At 40.2% G+C, this 19,091-nt stretch overlaps 1 protein-coding gene across 8 annotated transcripts in view; it reads right to left on the bottom strand.

The window, feature by feature from the left end:
• Nucleotides 1-19,091, bottom strand: part of LOC118409570 (laminin subunit alpha-like) — a 70,611-nt gene that overhangs the window by 27,643 nt on the left and 23,877 nt on the right. For 7 of the 8 annotated variants that reach the window (XM_035810679.1, XM_035810684.1, XM_035810685.1 and 4 more), the window contains exons 18-47: nucleotides 18,373-18,629; nucleotides 18,069-18,201; nucleotides 17,503-17,645; nucleotides 16,078-16,181; nucleotides 15,344-15,533; nucleotides 14,609-14,769; nucleotides 14,324-14,435; nucleotides 14,010-14,107; nucleotides 13,602-13,619; nucleotides 13,190-13,322; nucleotides 12,488-12,620; nucleotides 11,654-11,796; nucleotides 11,306-11,421; nucleotides 10,907-11,118; nucleotides 10,440-10,573; nucleotides 10,023-10,096; nucleotides 9,438-9,582; nucleotides 9,133-9,273; nucleotides 8,567-8,716; nucleotides 8,296-8,403; nucleotides 7,999-8,082; nucleotides 7,407-7,528; nucleotides 6,292-6,400; nucleotides 5,733-5,843; nucleotides 5,185-5,312; nucleotides 4,859-4,942; nucleotides 4,338-4,564; nucleotides 4,087-4,196; nucleotides 3,488-3,671; nucleotides 2,974-3,105 (exon numbers count right to left, since the gene is read on the bottom strand). In XM_035810679.1, the coding sequence (XP_035666572.1) occupies nucleotides 2,974-3,105; nucleotides 3,488-3,671; nucleotides 4,087-4,196; nucleotides 4,338-4,564; nucleotides 4,859-4,942; nucleotides 5,185-5,312; nucleotides 5,733-5,843; nucleotides 6,292-6,400; nucleotides 7,407-7,528; nucleotides 7,999-8,082; nucleotides 8,296-8,403; nucleotides 8,567-8,716; nucleotides 9,133-9,273; nucleotides 9,438-9,582; nucleotides 10,023-10,096; nucleotides 10,440-10,573; nucleotides 10,907-11,118; nucleotides 11,306-11,421; nucleotides 11,654-11,796; nucleotides 12,488-12,620; nucleotides 13,190-13,322; nucleotides 13,602-13,619; nucleotides 14,010-14,107; nucleotides 14,324-14,435; nucleotides 14,609-14,769; nucleotides 15,344-15,533; nucleotides 16,078-16,181; nucleotides 17,503-17,645; nucleotides 18,069-18,201; nucleotides 18,373-18,629 (3,996 nt within the window). The remainder of the gene's footprint in view (nucleotides 1-2,973; nucleotides 3,106-3,487; nucleotides 3,672-4,086; nucleotides 4,197-4,337; nucleotides 4,565-4,858; nucleotides 4,943-5,184; nucleotides 5,313-5,732; nucleotides 5,844-6,291; nucleotides 6,401-7,406; nucleotides 7,529-7,998; nucleotides 8,083-8,295; nucleotides 8,404-8,566; nucleotides 8,717-9,132; nucleotides 9,274-9,437; nucleotides 9,583-10,022; nucleotides 10,097-10,439; nucleotides 10,574-10,906; nucleotides 11,119-11,305; nucleotides 11,422-11,653; nucleotides 11,797-12,487; nucleotides 12,621-13,189; nucleotides 13,323-13,601; nucleotides 13,620-14,009; nucleotides 14,108-14,323; nucleotides 14,436-14,608; nucleotides 14,770-15,343; nucleotides 15,534-16,077; nucleotides 16,182-17,502; nucleotides 17,646-18,068; nucleotides 18,202-18,372; nucleotides 18,630-19,091) is intronic. The other variant, XM_035810683.1, reaches the window with a different exon arrangement.

The following is a 19,091-nucleotide window of genomic DNA, read 5'->3' as shown; positions in this document are numbered from 1 at the left end:
CTCTAGTACTCTGGGAAATTATTACACTTGACAAGAAATACCTCCCAGTGAAAACAAGGTTTTTCTCAAAGTCAGAAGTGCCTGATCAACTCTGACACTTCCACAGGACAGCTAACAGGTGGGGACCCAGGGAATATTATCTCAGGGAACAAATTACTCGCCACCAGGTTGAATGTTGCCCTGAACAATAATCAAGCATGGCACAGATATGGGGGTTCAAGTTTAAAGTCAGAATGGGTCAGACCAAGGAGGGTCTATCCTTTTAGATATACTGACAGGCCTTTGCAGAATCCTGGGTATAAAGTAATTGATAGCAGTCTACAGTGATAGCGAGACAATAATTGAAGTGCACTAATAATTTTCTTTTCTACAAGCAAATAAGACAGTGATGTTTCATGCAGAATGTTAAGAAAAGAACTATTTCAATCTAATGGCAACAATGTCTAGGACTTTTTTAGTACTGAAATTTTGGAATAAGCAAACTACTTCAAAGTTGTTTTGTCATTCAACTAATATATAATTTTTTATACTTGATAGTTATAGGTTGACATTCCTTTTGTTTCTAAATTGATTACAGACATGATGTTGCTTGTCTCTCTACTCTGCTTGACTCTATCCCCAAGCAGCTAACTGAGAGAAAGCCTTAAGATTTATACGCTCACCTGGTACTCCACTCCCATCCAGAGGCACAAAAACAATGGCAAACAACAGGGAAATCCTGATGGCCATTGCACCAAGTCTTAGGACTATCTCCATGAAGCTGGAAACTATTACCACACAAGTTCTTGGCTGAGTAACAAAACGTCCCCTACTGCAGTCCAGCTTTAAACCCCGACTAAGCACCACTAAGCTCAGCTTGGATGGAGGATTTCTGCTTTTTCTGGGTCATTCCAATGTACAAAAAAGGGGAGGATCCCCCGTAGCATTAATGTCACACAACAAAACTCTGTCTTTCATCGTCACTAAAACGAAAAGTGAAGTATTGCAAAGTCTTAATCAATTTGCTTTATTCCATAATTGCTTAGCATAAAAAGGGTGATAGGAAAAATCATGCCAAGTCTAAACACCCCTATGAATGAACTTAAGTTAAGATGTCCCAAAAAAAGTTTGGACTTTTCTATCTCAGGGAAGCAGGGGAGAAAGGCAAATTAGGGAATCCTTTGTCTGCATGAATAGCTGCGAGATAATGGTGCTTTTCTTCCGCTATCTCTACCATACATATACATGAGAGCTGTGCCTTCTGTCTGGCCTGTCTACCAGTGGCCCTTAACAAATCACTAATAGATTATCATAAAAGAACAAAGGGTATGGGTACAGCTTTACCCAACTGTAAAATTAGCACTTTTCTGGGAACACATTTTCTTGTTTGTAAGGGAAGCCTTTTCTTTGGAGAAAAGGGAATCTTGATTTGAAAGAACAACAAGCAGCCAATCGAATTATCAATTACTCCAAAGGACCTTTTGACAGATAAAAGATCCAGTATTTGCTGTAGGTTACAGTTATTGGAATGATGCCAGTGATTGGGCGGCAGTAAGGTTAGAGTTACTTAGGTGTTTATGGTCTGCCCTTACTTAGCTATAAATTACAGATTTACACAGCTAACCGGGTAGTTTTCTTGTCTACATCTAATCTCTATAGTGTGTTGTACTCAGACTTGTATTTAAAATTAATCGATCAAAGGCAAGCCTTTGTACCTTACAGTTGGATCCATAATGACAAACCATTATCTGTCTCAAGTCTTCTTTGAAATTCGCTTCAACTTCTGGGAATAGTACTTTGCTTTTGTGACAAGTGTGCCATAGTAAATGTACACAAATCCTCTCTCCCTGTAACCTTAACCTCTCCAAGTTTACTAAAGACAATCCTACTAAATACTCAGTCTAGGTGAAAAATATGATGTTTGGCTTTCAAAGGATGAAGGATACTAGCAAGGACTTGGATGAAGATAAATATTGCCACAGGATCACGTATACGTACACAGAGATCCAGTTTCTCTGTTCACAACTGCAAACTGTCAGTGAGTGCTGTGAAACTTAAAGTGCATGTTAATCACTATAATGAGTTAATTCTAAAAGAAAGGAAGAATGGATCACTCTTTTTCAAATGTGATCTGGAGACTGCTGTGGCATTACATACAATACTTTCAAGGCAAGATTGTTTGCTGTGTTCACTTTGGTCCACTCCCAATGGTCCGTACCTGCAACCTTTTGGAGCAGACCAAAGTGAACTAGGCTGGACTCCAGGCTAAGGATTTGAGACTCAGCTGTCACTCAAGTAAAGCCCAACTTTAACAAGTAAAGACAAGTTAAGATAACCTCCACCTACGGATGGGCAACCACTGACAGGAACATGCCTTCAAGGCCAGTTCAAGCCAATTTACTTGTCCTTGATACTTAAGAGATTTCATATAGATTGTTGAAGGATGTTAACACTGATTACTGGTACTTATTAATTCATTTCTATGATTATTGAGATGATTTTGTTTGTTCTTGTTCACTGTTACAAGTGAGGATTTTTCATAATGCACCCTTGAAGGACTTTGTGTACTCTTTACACACAGAAGCTGTTCCTGAGGATTATCATTCCACTTCTAGGGGGCATCTTGTCATGTTGATCATGAGAGCCCTTTGGGACAGACCAATTAGCTATAATGAGAAGCACAAATAACCAAGATTATCTGGCCACCAGCTAATGGGCAACATCCTGTGTCCTGGCCAATATGGGATAGATAATCACAAACAGTACTTACAGCTTATGCCTCTTGAACATGTTTTACAGACTTTCTGGGACTTCAAACCATTTTACACTGTCACTTTCTGCCTTCATTCTGGCTTTTGTATGTCAAACCCTGCCTTTAAAATTAGGGCATTATCTTTTTTTCCTGCATGACTTTAGCTGCAAACTTAAAGCATACATGATATTAGTCGTATGTGGACATATTGCAGTCTGACACATTCAAGTGGACCGACTCACCCCAGCACCCTCTGGGGGTGTACAGGAGGGTTTCATTTTTGCAGCTCTCACAGTCTGTCCCTGTCAGTCCCTCAGGACACCTGCACTCCCCTGTCTGTGGGTCGCATGGTCCATCCTTTGGACAGTTGCAAGCTGTTGAGAAGGAAAGTCAAGATTTAGAGTTTTCAAATAAGTTCGGTCATACCAGTTCATAAGAACTAACCTGGCTAACATGAACAGTTTTTGGCAGTACCTTATATTTTTCCCATTGACACAAGCATTAAGAGTTATGTCTATAGTGACAACTGGTCATCTTTTTTCTTGTTTCTTGACTACATGTATCATATTCATCGTAACTTTTTTTTACCGCTTACCAGTTACCAAGTACAACATGGTACGATGTTGGAAATTTGGAAATGGATACGAACAGTTGCGTCACCGTAGTTAACACTTATATAAGATTGTTGACTTTTTTTGGCAAGGGAGCTTTTTAAGATCATATATATAAAAAAATTCGAACCAAAAAGTCTTTTACCTCTGCATCCACGACTGGTGAAGTTGGAGTGTTTGGCCTCACACCGGTCACAGCGCCGGCCGGTCACACCCGGCTTACAGGTGCACTGACCAGTCTTGGGGTGACAGGACTTGGCCAAGGAACCGTCTACTGAGCAATCACAGGCCTGGCAGCCTTGGCAGGAGTCAAACCCATAGTGGTTCTCCTGTAAGAAAAATGTATGTATTATAAACGGTCCTAAAATGCACTCACAAATGTAAGCTTCCAGGTTCAACCTACATCGCAGTCTCTTCTGTTTGTATCTATGCCATCTGCTTTTTTGCTGATTGTTTATGGACTATACTAAACATGTTTTCTGTCTGAAATGCTATAGTCAATGATGCTATGAAAAAACAATTTGATTAGACTGGACTCTATTGTTTCTGTGCTTTGTGCTTCAGGATTTGTCTGGTGATGGCTATGCTAACATAAAGAGTAATTTTGCACAAGGAATCTTTGTAATTCATGGCAATTTTCTCTTGCAGTGAAAGGCAAGTTGAAAGATCACTTGCACTCTAGATTTTAAATATATAGACAAAGGATAATTACAGTGAATGAAAAAAAAGTATCAGACTCCTCACCTCACACTGATCACAGTTGTCCCCTACCACATGGTCCCGACACAGACACTTGCCCGTCTTGTCATCGCACACATCAGGTACTGTGCCGCAAACATCACAGTTTCTGCACTCTGTGGAGACAAGAAACAGTATCTCAGTGGAGGATTTGTACCAAAGTAACGATAGTATGAAACAGCTTACAAGCTAAACTTCAAGTCTCATATGTCATACTTGAAAAGAAAACAATATTCTTAATTAAAGATCTTATTTACTTGAACAACTCCTGGTCTTGATGGCATCTCCGTAGAACCCAGCAGCACACTTCTGACAGTTGCGGCCCCCGGTGTTGTCCAGACAGTCCACACACTGTCCTGTCTCTGCGTCACACTGTTCCACGTTCTTCATCCCCACCTTGGTCAGTCGGACATTCCCACTGCAGTCACAGCGCTGACAGAACCCGCCAACCTCACTGGGCTTCCCGTAGAAGCCAGTAGCACATCTGTGGGGGGATGGTCAAAGGGGCATATGAGGTACTGAGAGGATGGAAATTCACAAAATATGCAAGCACACCATAGAGTCTTTTGTTCAAAGTATAATGCAATCTTACTATGATCATCTACTCTTTTGCTTTTTATGATAAATACGAACAAGTACTCTGTTATGGTACTTGACAGATGAGTTGTTTTTTTTTCCTTTCACAAATTAACAAAAAGCAGTCAATCGTTGCACTAAGAATCCTGTATGGTCTTCTTAAGTTTCCAACATAAAATCAATGCGCAGTACATAACGTTACCTGTCACAGTTTGGTCCATCATATCCTGGCAGACAGGTGCACTGGAACTGTCCTCCAGCGAGTGGCTGACACTCTGAGGCAAAGCTGTCAAAATGGACACAAAAGAAACGTGAGAATATTTTCTCAAGTAGTAAAGCCAATGAAAAACCAATACTGTAATACACACAGTTCAGTCAAAGTTTATGACAGCTATTTCTTGTCTGAAAGGTACCATAAGTAAGGTACCATAAGTCACATTTTTTTCTTCATTTTTATGTGGGGCAGAGTACTAAAAACATTCAGTGTAAAGAAAATGGTGGCTTTGATAACAAGATGCTGTCTCTCACTTGTTGTCTTCTGTTGCCATGGGGCAGGCACAGATCTGACAGTCGTCGGGTGTGCCCCTCCTGGGCTCACCATAGTAACCAGTCATGCACTTGTCACACCTCTCTCCCATAGTGTGATGCTGACAGTCCTATATAAAAAATGGAACATAAATATCTGATTTATCAATGTCCAAAAAATATGTTTAAAATGAAGATAAGCTAGATAGTCAATCTCTATAATGTATTGATGCTGGTGGCATTGATCCTGTCCTTGGTGCTGAATTACATTCTTATTAACACTACTATCCATACTGCTATATAGCCTTACAAATTATGATGTCGCTTACATGAACACTACAATCCATACTGCTAGAATATAGCCTTAAAAATTACATTGTTACCCTGTCCTTGGTGCTGAAATACACTCTTATGAACACTACTATCCATACTGCTAGTATATATAGCCTTACAAATTATTCTGTTACCTTGTCCTTGGTGCTGAATTCACACTGACCATAAATTCAAGTGACATGCTAGTATTTAAGTTTGAACAAGGACCCAGTACTCACAATGCATGCTCCGTTCTCATCACAGCTGCTGGCGTGCCCGTAACACTCACACTTCACACACTGGCCCAGGTACGGACCAGTCTTAGACCTGTAGTAACCCTCGTCACACTCCTGGGGTACAACAAGTGCAACATTTTAGTCCAAATCTGGTGGTTTTAGCAAGGTAAGGATGAGAAATATGGATTCAATTGTCTATTCTAGAAGAGTCTATGATTGTTTGATTTGTAGATAGAGTATCACATGATATCACAAGAATATCAGCCTCTTCTCCAAGATCAGCCTGATGCACTTCTTGGTCACCTCTGTATTATCTAATGCTTGTGAGTCCTGGAATCTGACAGCAAACTCCAGAAAAGAATACAAACCACAGAGAATGACGAAAATTCTTACATACAGAGGTTGCATTTCAAATACTGTTAAAAGAATAGAGTCAAGCAAAACATTGATCTGTATGAATACATCCAAACCACAGGAAAGAAATTTAAAAGATAGTTAGACTAAGGAATGATAAGAAATCACCAGAAGATATGAAGATATTCAAATCATAATCTGTGCATACCTGACATGAAGTCCCCTTGTATCCATATGGACAGTTACAATACTCCACATCCAGGGCAGGTTTGCCGGAGAAGGTTTGGGTCGTGATGCTCAGCTTTACTGACTCAATACTGGAAGAGAATGTTGAAGAAATCAAGGCAAGTGTTAATCATTCCTCAGAAGATTAATTGAAGAAGAAGTCTCAGCCCATTACAAAATATGCTCATAAGGTTTCTTCTAAGGTTAATGATAAGGTATAAAAGATGACTTTTCTTGTAAATATGATACTTTGTCCTGGAGCTACATGTAACAAGATGTTAACTTACTGGTTAGAAAATATATGTAGGAATCAATATCAATAATCTGAAGTATAAGAAACTGCAGTTCCTACAACACCTTGTTGACATGAGCTGACAAAACCAAGTTGGAAATTGATATGCAATTCTTGTAATTACAATGTATTCAGTTTTATCAATAACACCAGTAAACCTACATGTTTATTTTTCAAAAGAAGCCCCACAAGTATAGGAAAACACTATAAACCCACAGCTGACAATACAAAGACAATTGTCATTGGTACTTAATTACAAATTATCAAGAAAGAAGAAGGTGAAGTGGTGAATGTCCTGCTACCTGAAAGTGCTTCATGTGAACAGGCAGTGAAATGGAAGGAAGAAAATAATGAGACAGCAAGAGAGATGAGTTAGACAAAGAGATAGATTGTACAGAGAGATAGATGTGACAGATAGTGGTTCAGAGATGGAAGAAAGAAAGAAGAAGTAAAAATTACATTATTGGTAGTCAATATTTTCATGTACATGATTGTATGATTGAAATAGAATAGTAGCATATTAACGTGTACCACAAGGATTTATAAAAGTTGCCTAATTAAGCACACGGTTATGTTTTTCCTCCCAATATGAGTATAAGAGAAAACCTCCAGTCTTGAGGGCATTTCAGCACTAAGGACAAGAACCAACATTCACTTAAAGATTGGTAAAACCTCTTAATGGTTTCATTCTAGTTTACAGGTGCATCACGACACGATCATAGTTATTCATATAGACCCAATACAGAGGTCTGAATCCTCATCATTAGCTAGCTTGCTATGATTCTGAGACCAGTAACGTTACGTACGTAGCACTGAGAATCTTCTCCCTGTAGGAAGCCCTGATGAGCAGTGCCTGCAGATCAGCCAGCACCATCAGCAGGTCCTCCCGGCTCACGGCACCCTTACTGTTACTGTGAACAAAGTTACCCTGGTACCAAGGTAGAACAAAATCAAGAATATTTGTTACTACAAAATGTGACAATGTGCTCTCAATACAATCAAATGCTGCTGTTACAGTATGATTATCAATCTTAAATTATTTGCCACAAAACACACTCAAACAAATTGAACATCTTTTATTGAGTGAATAAAAAACGTAACTTAAATAAAGTTATCCATGATAAGTTAACATCCTGAACATGTGGTTTACAAGTATGGGATTTATGTCTAAGAAGCTTAATATGATGATGCTTTATCATATATCACTTTGGCACAACTTCATTGATAAGACATACAAGTTTGCTATGAACTTAGTGATATACTTTCTGTGGAAGAGACCATGAAAATAGATAATTCTGTCACAAGTGAGACTACCGGATGATACTGTATAATCAAGTAAAATCTCACAAAAGACTTCTAAGGGAGAGAAAAAGACATTCCAGTGCCCTGTTGTCTCACCTCCAGCAGGTCCACAGTAACAGTGAGGGGCTCATCAGGCTCAGGGATGACAGGGTGGGAGTACATGATGGTCATGTCATTACCCTGGTGAACAAATAGTTCATTGTGAAGTTATTAACTTTGCCTAACTAATGGAGTACTTACAACATAGTTAACAGCTACAAGATGAAAGTATGATCATCATTAAGCCGGCATCAATGTTAATGGCACTCTGCAAACTATCAACATTAACAGATCTTAGGTTTCTTTTGACTTGCAATTATTCTATGATCCTTTGGAAGAAGAAGACAAACTCACAGATAAGAGCACATCAGGCAGCCTGGTGGGGCGCATCCTGGCCATCAGGGCAGTCTTAGTCACCTGGTACTCTACAGTGTAGGTGAGGCTCCCACCATATGATGTTACCTATAAGAATATAAAAACTGAGGAATAAGTGTACTACCTTGCATGAGGTCCATGTCAATGCATTATGGTAAGTGATTTTCAGGACAGCAGAATTGTGCTCGTATACACATGCACAAATAACATACTGAGCTGCAAGGGAAACTTGACTCTGTACAGTACTGACCAAGTTGCCGAGGTAGATGCCCGGTGCCACCCAGTACACGGGCTCGTCTGGTTGGATCAGTTCTCCCAGCTTCACCTCCACCTTGTCGTTAAACCGCATGACCTCTGACCCAACCTGGTTGGACACGGTCCAGTCCTCCATGTCCAAAAGCTGGGATAGACAAAAGTACATGTCAAGATATTGCATCGTAAAAAGTTTATACTTTTTTTTCTTATTCTTAAACACTCTCTCACACTGCTTTAAAGCTTTTTACTACAAATCTAAAATCCTTTTTCTTTGCTTTTTAGAAGTTGATGTGTGCTGTCATTGCAAAGAAATGACACTAAATGATATATATATATATGGCCCCGTTTGCTCACTAATGACCATGGTAATATCCTAATTGATATCAGCCCTATACCATTGGCTATGGGTAAACAGTCCTAAATACAAGAATGACAGTCTCTGCTACATAGAGCACATCTGTAAGCTGACTCGCTACATGATAATATGGTATCATAGTATAGACTGAAACTTGATGAGTTTTGCTGTCTTAACAGTACAGGTAAGAAATTTCAGTCCTATACCTCTGTGTAATGCAAGTCACTGCTCCTACAGTAAGGTGTGGCACCGAAGCAGAAGCAGCTGTGGCATCCCTCAGGGTTCCTGGCTGACAGGTGGTAGGTGTTGGCCTTACACTGGTCACACCTCACGCCATCCACATTGGTCTAGATAATTTAGGTTTAGGGTTAGGATTGATGCAACTTGGTCCTGATTAGCTAGGGACAAATTATTCCATGAGCTCAAACATGATAGAATTTCAAATTCATTTTAAGTTACTACTGTAACATGGCACACGGATGAAAGGCACAAACAAGCAAGATTTTCTTACCTTACACAGACACCTTCCTGTTCTCTGGTCACACACATCCTCAGTAACCCCATCAGCACTACAGCTACAGGGGGAGCAGTAGGGGAAGTTGTAGTAGCCTGGCAGGCAGCGGTCACAACGTCGGCCTCCTACATTTGGCTTGCAGCTGAAAATCAATCAGGATCATTACTGAGTGTTAACATGATATATCAGTATCTAGACTGTGAAAACCTGACCTTAGCTGGCCCTGTCCCTGGTGCTGATTTACATTCATATCAGCACAAATACCCATGAATTGATGCTATAAGTTACCCTTGTCCCTGGTGCTGAATGCATTCATTCTGGGCAGCAGCAACATACTATTCCATTACTGTTACCCTGTCTGTCTGTTTTTTCTGTTCATTGTATGCTTGTAAATAGCTCTGTTTGCCCTGTCACTGGTTCTGATCTACACTCATATTGACACAAATACCCATACTGTTATAAATTACCGTTGTCCTTGGTGCTGAGTGACATTCATTCTGGGCAGCAGTAACTTGTTTTTCTGTTTATTGTATGCATGTATGCAAGTTTCTGTAGTTTGAACCTGACTGTCAGGTAACTGACCTGCACTGCCCTGTGTTCCTGTTGCATGATGGGTAGTTCAGGTCCAGGATCCCCATGGCATCACAGTCACATGGCTGTAGGACATACAACATTTCAGTTGAGGTCACGAGGGCACATTATAATTCTAATTTATATGTCTAGACTTTCTCCCTGTAATAGAACTTGTGCAGAAATCACTTTGTTCTCCCAAAAAAAAGGCCAACCCTAGCCATTTTCTGGTCAAACCGCTGCCAAGGGATGCAGTAAGATTTTCTTCACTTAAAATCGAATCCCTGCAAAAAAATCCCTCTCTTACCATCAGTAATTTTTCTCAGGAAACACAACATTAATTTTCCTGGGCCTCATTGCATTTTAGGTATGCATGTAGTCAGGTCCACACAATGCCATGCATTATTTAGAACATGGTCACATGTGTACCTCACATCCAAGCAGTGGGTGGTACCCGTATGTCCCCTCCTCACAGACGGTACACTCAGGTCGGCGGGAACGTGGGGGACAGATGCACTCTCCCGTCACTGGGTCACACAAGCGGTTCTCTCCACATGGGCAGGCTGAAAAAAGACATCGTATTACGTAAATATTTGTGACTAAATCACAAAATCTGAATCATGTCTATCTACGGTTGGAGATCTAACAGATTGGTCTAAAAGATAGATTCAGCTTCAGCCTGCTACAGCACCAAATTTGTGTTGGTCATGGGGTTAGGCAGCAGGGAAACAATGGGACATACTGCAGTCCATAGAGAGACTGTCTTCCACATTATGTTTTATGTTATTAGTTGTTACTAACTGTATGCTGGAGGTGTCAGCCTTGTAAAGGATGTATGAATCCTGTTGCCAACACCTCTCAGATCTCATTCAGTGAATCTTAATAGATAAACTTACCTCTGCAGTCGGGGAAGCCAAAGTACCCAGTAGCACAGACATCACAGCTGCGCCCCACGATGTTGTCCTTACAAGGACACTGTCCACCCAGGGGGGAGCAGGTCTGGCTGGAAGAGCCCCGGGGATTACAGTTGCAGGGGGTCGCCCCATCGTTGTAGTGGGCAGACAGTGACATGATGGACTTCCGACAGAAGGGAGTCAGGTCCCTGTCACTAGAAGGAGTCGTAAATTTGACAGTTAGCTTTTTTGTATAACATATCTTTGCAGTGGTGACATCTAAGAGAAAAATGATAGTGTTGCAACATTTTAGGTCCAAGAGATAAAATTCTATTGAAGAAATTAGGAATGGATTGTTTTAGGATTATGGCTACAGTGACTTTTATGTTTTTTGCAACTTACTTGAGGTTAAAGTCAAATTTGCCACACTGCTTGATGAAGTCACCAGACTTGTCAATCCTGCTGTCCATGAGAAGGGAGGGGGTGTAGCTGAACTCTGGAATAGCCACAACATGGTCCTGCAACAGACAAGAAAACTGCATTGGTCATAGAATTACAAGCGAAACAGTTTTTTTTTTTCATCAAATGCTTTAATGTATTTTAGATTTTATGTGGCTTCCTCAATGATGTTGTGTGTTGAAATTGAATGACATCCGCATTTACGTGAAATTTCTTATGAGAAGAAACAGTACATTCTAATGCATTTTGACCACATGAACTGTTTTGAGTGATGAGCAGTTGTGTACTGACCACCCAGATGGTTCTGTCTGCAGGAACAGTGATCATGAGCCTGATGTCAGGCTGGGTGATGTCCACCTCCTGTCCCAGACCTGAGAACAGCATGATGGCACGGCAGCCGGCACTGTGGGGACAGTAGTCAACCTGGATAACTCCTGAAAAATACACAGGTTTCATGTTTAACCATATTGTTGTCTTGCAAAATAGTGCATAAAATGTTCTGCCACAATAAGATTTTCATTGGGACTTATGAATATATACATTGACATAGATACCATATGCCCTGTCCGTGGTGCTGAATTTCGTTTCTGTTCAGTTTCCATTTATATGCTGAATGCTGATCACATTAGTGTCATCACTGCCATTCATTATACCTTTCCATGTTGCTGAATGACTTTCATTCTGAATATTATGTCCCTGTTTCCCATGCTAAATACAGATCTACACTGACAGGGCTATTTCTGCTTTGGTCTGGACGTCACCAAAGTCTCTGCCCTTGGTGCTGAATGACTTTCACACTGAACATTACATTTTTTCTGAATGGCATCTATGCTGATAGGGCTGCTTCTGGACATTACCACATTACCTGCCCTTGGTGCTGAATGACTTTCACACTAATATGACATCCCTGTCATCAATGCTGAATGGAATCTACACTGGGTTATTTCTGTCTAAATCTGGACATTTCTGCAGTGCCTGTCCTTGGTGCTGAATGACTTTCACACTAACTATAATATCCCCATTCTTAGTGCTGAATGGCATGTACAGGACAGTCTCTGCCTTAATTTCCACAGTATCTGTCCTTGGTGCTGAAATGAAATTCACTCGCAAAACAGCTGCACCTACCTTGAATCTCCTGCCTGAGTGGTGTTGTGACCTTGACCTGTGCTGTGTAGCCTGTACTCTCAGGCTGGAAGTAGTGGAGCAGGAACACCATTCTACCTGCTGACAGGAGACGGCCACTAAACTCAAGCTGGTTCTGAAACGAGAGATGCGGTGTTGACTAAACTCAGTGTGAAGTTTTGAATGGAAGTTTAGTGACAAGGATAACAAGGGTGTGTAACTAAAAGAACTTCATGAATTTTAGTACGTCCATCAGATGTTTTCTATATTGTATCTACACTGGGTTAGTTCTGTCTAAATCTGGACATTTCTGCAGTACCTGTCCCTACTGCTGAATGACTTTCACACTAACTTTAATATTGTTGTCCAGTTTCATTTTCATAATTTGCATAGTAACATTACCAGACCACAATGAGAATATTTGCTTTAATGGAATACTCTGCTATCTGGGGATCAACAGCTATCAGGCCTACAATAACTTCAGACTAATTTCAGAGTAATCTAAGCTCTATACATAATCTAGTTCTATTTCTACATTTTTCAGACCAAAAATATCCCTCCAAGTGTGCCTACTAACCCAAAACATTAGATAGGTGACTCAAGACATTTTGCCAACCTTTACACACTATGTTATCCAAACTACTGAGAGAATTTACATGTCAAATAATGCTACATCCCTGACCCCATCAGAAACACAACTCTCACCTGTTCCCTGTCCAGGAGGAAGAGTTTGGAGTTGGACAGGACCAGGAGAGGCTGGCGACGCATCGAGTCCTGCCCAGAACTCGGCATGATCCTTACTGTTCCGACTGGTTCTGTGTACATGGACTGGACACACCTGACAGAGGACCGTTATAGAGGTTTTTGTGTTTAGTAAAGTTACCTACAACTGTTAAATTTCCCCTTAAAATACACAAAATGCACCAAGTAAAAAACGGATGCAAAAATAGTGAAAATCATGAGAAACAGAAAATTTCTTGCAAGAAATTAAAATTACGAAGGAATTGTTGCAAGGCTTGATGCCGTGTCAAAAATGGTGATGTGAAAGAAAGTATCTGTGGTGCTCGATGAAAAGGTGAGAGGTGAAAGGTGAGAGGGAGTACTGATTCAGTTTTACCTGGGGTCAGCCCTCTTCCTGCTCAGAGCATGGAATCGGGAGATGAAGGGGGAGGGTAGAGAGAGACAAACAATGAAAAATACCCACTTTCTTACAAACAAAGGAGGAAATAAGTATCATTATCCAATGTAGCAAGTTCTGTATAATATTAAACTTGTAAGGAACAAAATCATGTAGATTGGATATCAGACAATATTTTTCTCCTATGGTAGAAGACTTATGCAACAAGTAGTTATGTTCCAATACTTTTTACAAGCTTTACAATTATACAACACCAAAATCCTAATTTCTTTTACCACAAAAATCATTCATCAATATATTGTCATATCACACATACTGAATAAGCAAACATGTTTTTAAATTTTCAATAAAAAAAGTAACAGTTGTTTATATAACATTTGATCTTACTTGTGATTGGAGAATGGCCCGTAACTGGCCACACACTGAGGTTTGGGAATGATGTAGTCTGGGTCCCATGACTCAACAGGAATGGCAGTCAGTGAGTCCTAAAAATGCAGAACAATATACAGCAATGACCGACATATACAATGTTTCAGAATGCCAATAGCAACGTACAGAATCAATACTATACTTGCTGTCTGATTGAAGAATTCTTAAGGGCTAAGTCTGTAACAACCCTTAGGATCAAGGAATGATGTGTTTTGTTAATTAGTTGCAAAGTATAAAATGAATGCAAGAAAATACAGTGTTGAAAAACTCACAATGGCAACTCTGAGCTTATCCCCAGACAGGCTGATGGTGGTTGACTTTGAGGTAACCTTGAAGCGTGCCTCTCTCCCATTGTCGTCAATCCCAACTGCACGGCAGCGGAAACTGCAATAAAGACCAAAATCTGGATATGTTTAGTGTCTACTGCTTCTGAAATGACTGTTGAGGTAATAATGTCTTACTGTATCATTATCCCTGTGCAAAACAAATGACAGATAACATTGAGTGACTTGTGTACATCTAGACTCTACATCTCTGATAGGAACAGTGTACTATACCTAAAGTTGCAGGTGTTAATGTTGAAGATGCCTTGATTCTTGCCCTCTGTCTTGTCCACACGGATCTGCAGGGTCTGTGCCCGTGTCTCAAAGTTGGCATACTCAATCACAAACACGTACTCGCCAGCCTTGGGCAGAGTCAGCTCCAGAAGTAGAACCATCTGTGAGGCAGAAATACCAGCATTATGAGTTCAATGTCAATTTGGAATAAGAAATCCAAGCACAGGGCTCAGACAGACTGATATCTGGCAAATTTTGTTCTATTGCCTGTATCTAGGCTAAAATGATTAAACAATTATGTTTACAGCACAAGGGCCACACTGTGATAACGGTAACATTGCAAACTTTTCAGCACCGTTTTTATTAGCATTTCTTGCATTAACGTTAAGTATGTCTCTTCTAGTGCAGGTGATCTGCAAAATCGTAACAAGGTGAATGAGTTACCTGTAAGGCAATCATTTATCACGGTTAAAGCTGTCTGGAAGGTGTCATGAGAATATTGTATATGAATTTATTTTTGTGGAGACTTGATTTCTTGGTTGATAGGGAAAGGAGGTTTTTATTTTACGATTAGAATATTTCCATTGATAGTACAATTAATAAATTGAAAATGCATATTTGCTGTATCAATGCAAAATCTGCACACAAAAAAAACAACATGACCATTGAAGATTGTCTGCAGTTTCCCTGTAATAGTATTCTTGTAAAATTCAAGGCTTCTATGTCAGTCCTGACCTGATTGTGATCCAACAGTGCCATGAGTGGGTAGAACTTGGAGGGCTGGATGTACTGTGTAGCGATCTTGTCTCCCAGGACAGACAGGGTGTTGTTCATGTCATCATCGCCCTGCTGCGGACGGAAGAACCCAGACTCTGCCTGGACTGTGGTGAAGTCATCCAGGGGCAGGTGGGTGTACATCAGGCAGCTGGGAACACACATAGAGCAAAGTTACAGAACTTTATTTGCAGGCTTTGTGCCAAAGGCAACACCTGAATTATCACTAATTTATACATGAGACTGTAACTTACAAACTAAGAAACTTAATCAAAGTGTTAAAAAAGTTAAGATAAAAAACCTAGAATACAGAAACTTATACATTATTTGGGATACGGTTTAAAGTTACATTTTAAGATCACAGGAGACAGTTACAAAACGGTTGACAAAACTTTGTACATTGTGAAAAACCATCAGAGAGCTATTTGTTGTGAAGCGTGTGTTGCTTGAAAGATTGAAGTTGTCCTTTAATCTGAGTATACAATACAAAACAATATCATCATTACAGGCTGGAGGTTCGACTGTAAAAGTCAACAAACACTTGAGCAATTTTTCCTGCTGAAAATTGTAGAATTAACACATGCCCTTAATTCTAATATGATGCTTAAGTTCAGGGTTAACTATTAAACACTGTATGAATCACCCTACAGAAACTGAGGACTGCTTGGGCTACTGATGGTCCAGGAGAGACTTACTGGTCTTTTGGGTCCTCTGGAATCTCATACTTGCAGGGGACCTCCACCTTCAGCTGCAGCAGTGGGGCTTCAAAGTAGGCTGCAGGCAGCAGCACCATGTAGTCCTGCAGGTGAGATAGAGCTTTCATGTTATCACAATATGTACAGTCAAACCTGTATTAGCGGCCACCTTTGCATAACGGCCACCTGCCCATAGTGGCCACTTTTTGTCGGTCCCTTGGATTCGTAATGATTAAGAGATAGGCTTAGCGGCCACCTGTCCAACGCGGCCACGGCCACACGATTTCCGGTCCCGCAGGTACAAAAACACTGCTGATTACGGCCACGCGGACTGCTGGTCTATGTTTCGGCACGCTACGCCGGATTTAAAACCTCTGTGATTTATTTTCAAAACAAAACTGCGTAAACTGGCGCTACCCATACCCGCCGACAAACGAGGTCATATATAGACGACACCAATATTACGGAGGTAAATTGTGTTAAAGTTACGTGCTAATACACTATCGCTTAGGTTAATTTACATCACAAAATCTTTCTAAACAAATTGTTACAAAGACAAAATGATATGAACTTCAGACTATGGTGCATTTTATTCTTACATTTATTAAGAGATAAGTCTAAAATGACGAGACTTTTCTTGTGAGTACCACATTAGCATAATGGGCGAATCTGACGTGTGAACGTGAGCGGGAAAACACGGACGGCGAACTATCAAAGGATACAAGACGAAAGATCAAAGAAATATGACGATACCGGTCTCTTCAAACAATATCAACTGTAGAACATTTAAATTTTTTTATAGCTTTTGTTTTCTTAATACACATAGTATAAAAATCATTGCAGTACATGTACAGTACTGTATTATGTGAATATAAATCAGTGGGTACTAAAACCATGTGTAACTTTTTGCTTGTGGTCAATTAATTAGCATATTCTCTATAGTGGCCACCTCTCTATAGTGGCCAATTTTGACCAGTCCCTTGAGTGGCCGCTATAGACAGGTTTGACTGTACTTATGCATGTGTGCATGATGAGAACATCTATCAATTATTGGGAAATGTTATTATTGAGCCCTGTTGGGGCTATTCACTAAACATGTAACTTGCTTTGTTATAAAGTTACACTTATTTTCATAAAGGTTAGAAATCCAGGTAAACAATATTCAGATACAATTCAATCTCTACAGCTGGATAAAAACAGAGATTTACTTCTGGATGTTTCGCGTGACATCACTCTTTCAATGTTCTAGTGATGCTGAAGAAAAGTGATAGATGTCACTCGAAACGTCCAGATTGAAGTAAACCTCCATTTTTTAGTTGTAGAGATTGAATTGTATTTGAATCAAATTACTCTCCTTTTGACGATGTTGAACTTGACAACACTTGACAATGAAAAAAGGACAAAACATATCAGCAGAATACTGACCAACAGGACCCTTGACACCTCAATGGTGAAGCTCCATTGTCCTGGGTTGAGCACAAAGGGCATGATGAAACTGTTCCCCACCACAGTGACAGTTGTCGGGGTGCTGGTGGGGTTGAACACTATCTCACTGCTCTGCTGGGAAACTGCAGTAGGAGAGGAGAAAAAGACACAGAAAAAAAATCATCAAAAACACAGTCAAAAACAATATTGGAAGTTGCAGAGTTTGGTTGATATTCCCATCTAAAACACTTTAAACTTTATTTGACATTCTTGTATCACTTATTGTACAAAGATCTTCTTGACACTAAAAATGCCAACAAAATAAAAGAAATGCAAGTCATTGAAGAATAAGCTGTTGATATGGAAGCAAAAATAAGTAAAAGAAATTGCCTAAGTGCACATGTAATGTTCTTTCAAATTTTGCTTGTGCTTGTATTAAGTAAATGAATGTATGATAGCTGTAAAGGTATGAAAAAAATGTATGCAGCCTTTTTTTATGGCCTGCAATCTAGACAAACATAGCCTTTATCTTCTAATTAATACATGTACGCCCATGACTCTCTTACCAACATCAGCTGACTGAGACAGTGGGTTTGCTCGAATGTTGCCAATGACAGTCTCCTGTCCCGGGTTGACGTATGACAGAACCACACGGTACAGCGCAGGGCGGTCAACTAGGACTGACAGGATTATCCTTGGCTAAAAACACAAAAGTATAGAAAAAACGATCACTATAACTGTTGAACAATGCTTTAAGGATTTGATTGAAAACAATATGCAGGGACCCAAATTCAAGTTAATGTTGACAGCAAAATTAAGCAGATAATAACTTTTCAACATTTCTATAATACAAGTACAGATTTTACGTACCTGGACAGTATTCATGATTGCATATCCCCTCCAGCTGAATCCTGGGAAGTCCTTTGGAGAATACCCAAACCTGACGGGCATGCCGCGGGGCGTGTCTGCGTCCTCGGCCTCGTACCTGTACTGGTACAGCCCCGGTACATACTGCCCCTGGGTGGGGACGTCACACTGCCGCCCCTCCATCCCCTCCCTGCACACGCACTGTCCTGTGGCCTTGTCACACACGTCCGTCACTGCCCCACCTACATCACAACTGCAACCTACAGAAATTAGACGAATGTAACATGAATGTAACATTTTAGTTTATGCAAACAGCAAGTTCCCATCTGCTGTAGACCTGTAGTGAAAGATGAGCTGCATAAGAAACTGTAGAATGTTGATGGCTTTTCCTTCATGACCAAATGTAATCAGGCTCTGGAAGGAGAGAGTGGACCTGGTCCGGGCAAGTAGCCTGCGACGATGATGATGATGATGAATATTCAATTGAAAATGAGGACAAAGTCATTCAATAGCAGTGATGGATAAAAACTTTAAAGTTATAAAGCCCAAGTTCCCTGTTACATGTACCTTACCCCTTAGTCAATATACAATTCCCAGTTGCTTCAATGTGCTAAAAGTTGGAAAGCATTGGGTATCTCTTAAGGTGTATCTTTAATGTACCTTACTGATACTGACCATGCATTACTTGTTAATCCTACATTGCATTGTCTGACACAGGTCAA

Source organism: Branchiostoma floridae, chromosome 2, assembly GCF_000003815.2.
Source record: "Branchiostoma floridae strain S238N-H82 chromosome 2, Bfl_VNyyK, whole genome shotgun sequence".
NCBI lineage: Eukaryota > Metazoa > Chordata > Leptocardii > Amphioxiformes > Branchiostomatidae > Branchiostoma > Branchiostoma floridae.
Note: the sequence above shows the minus strand (reverse complement) of the source record. Positions and strands in the feature narration are given on the sequence as shown.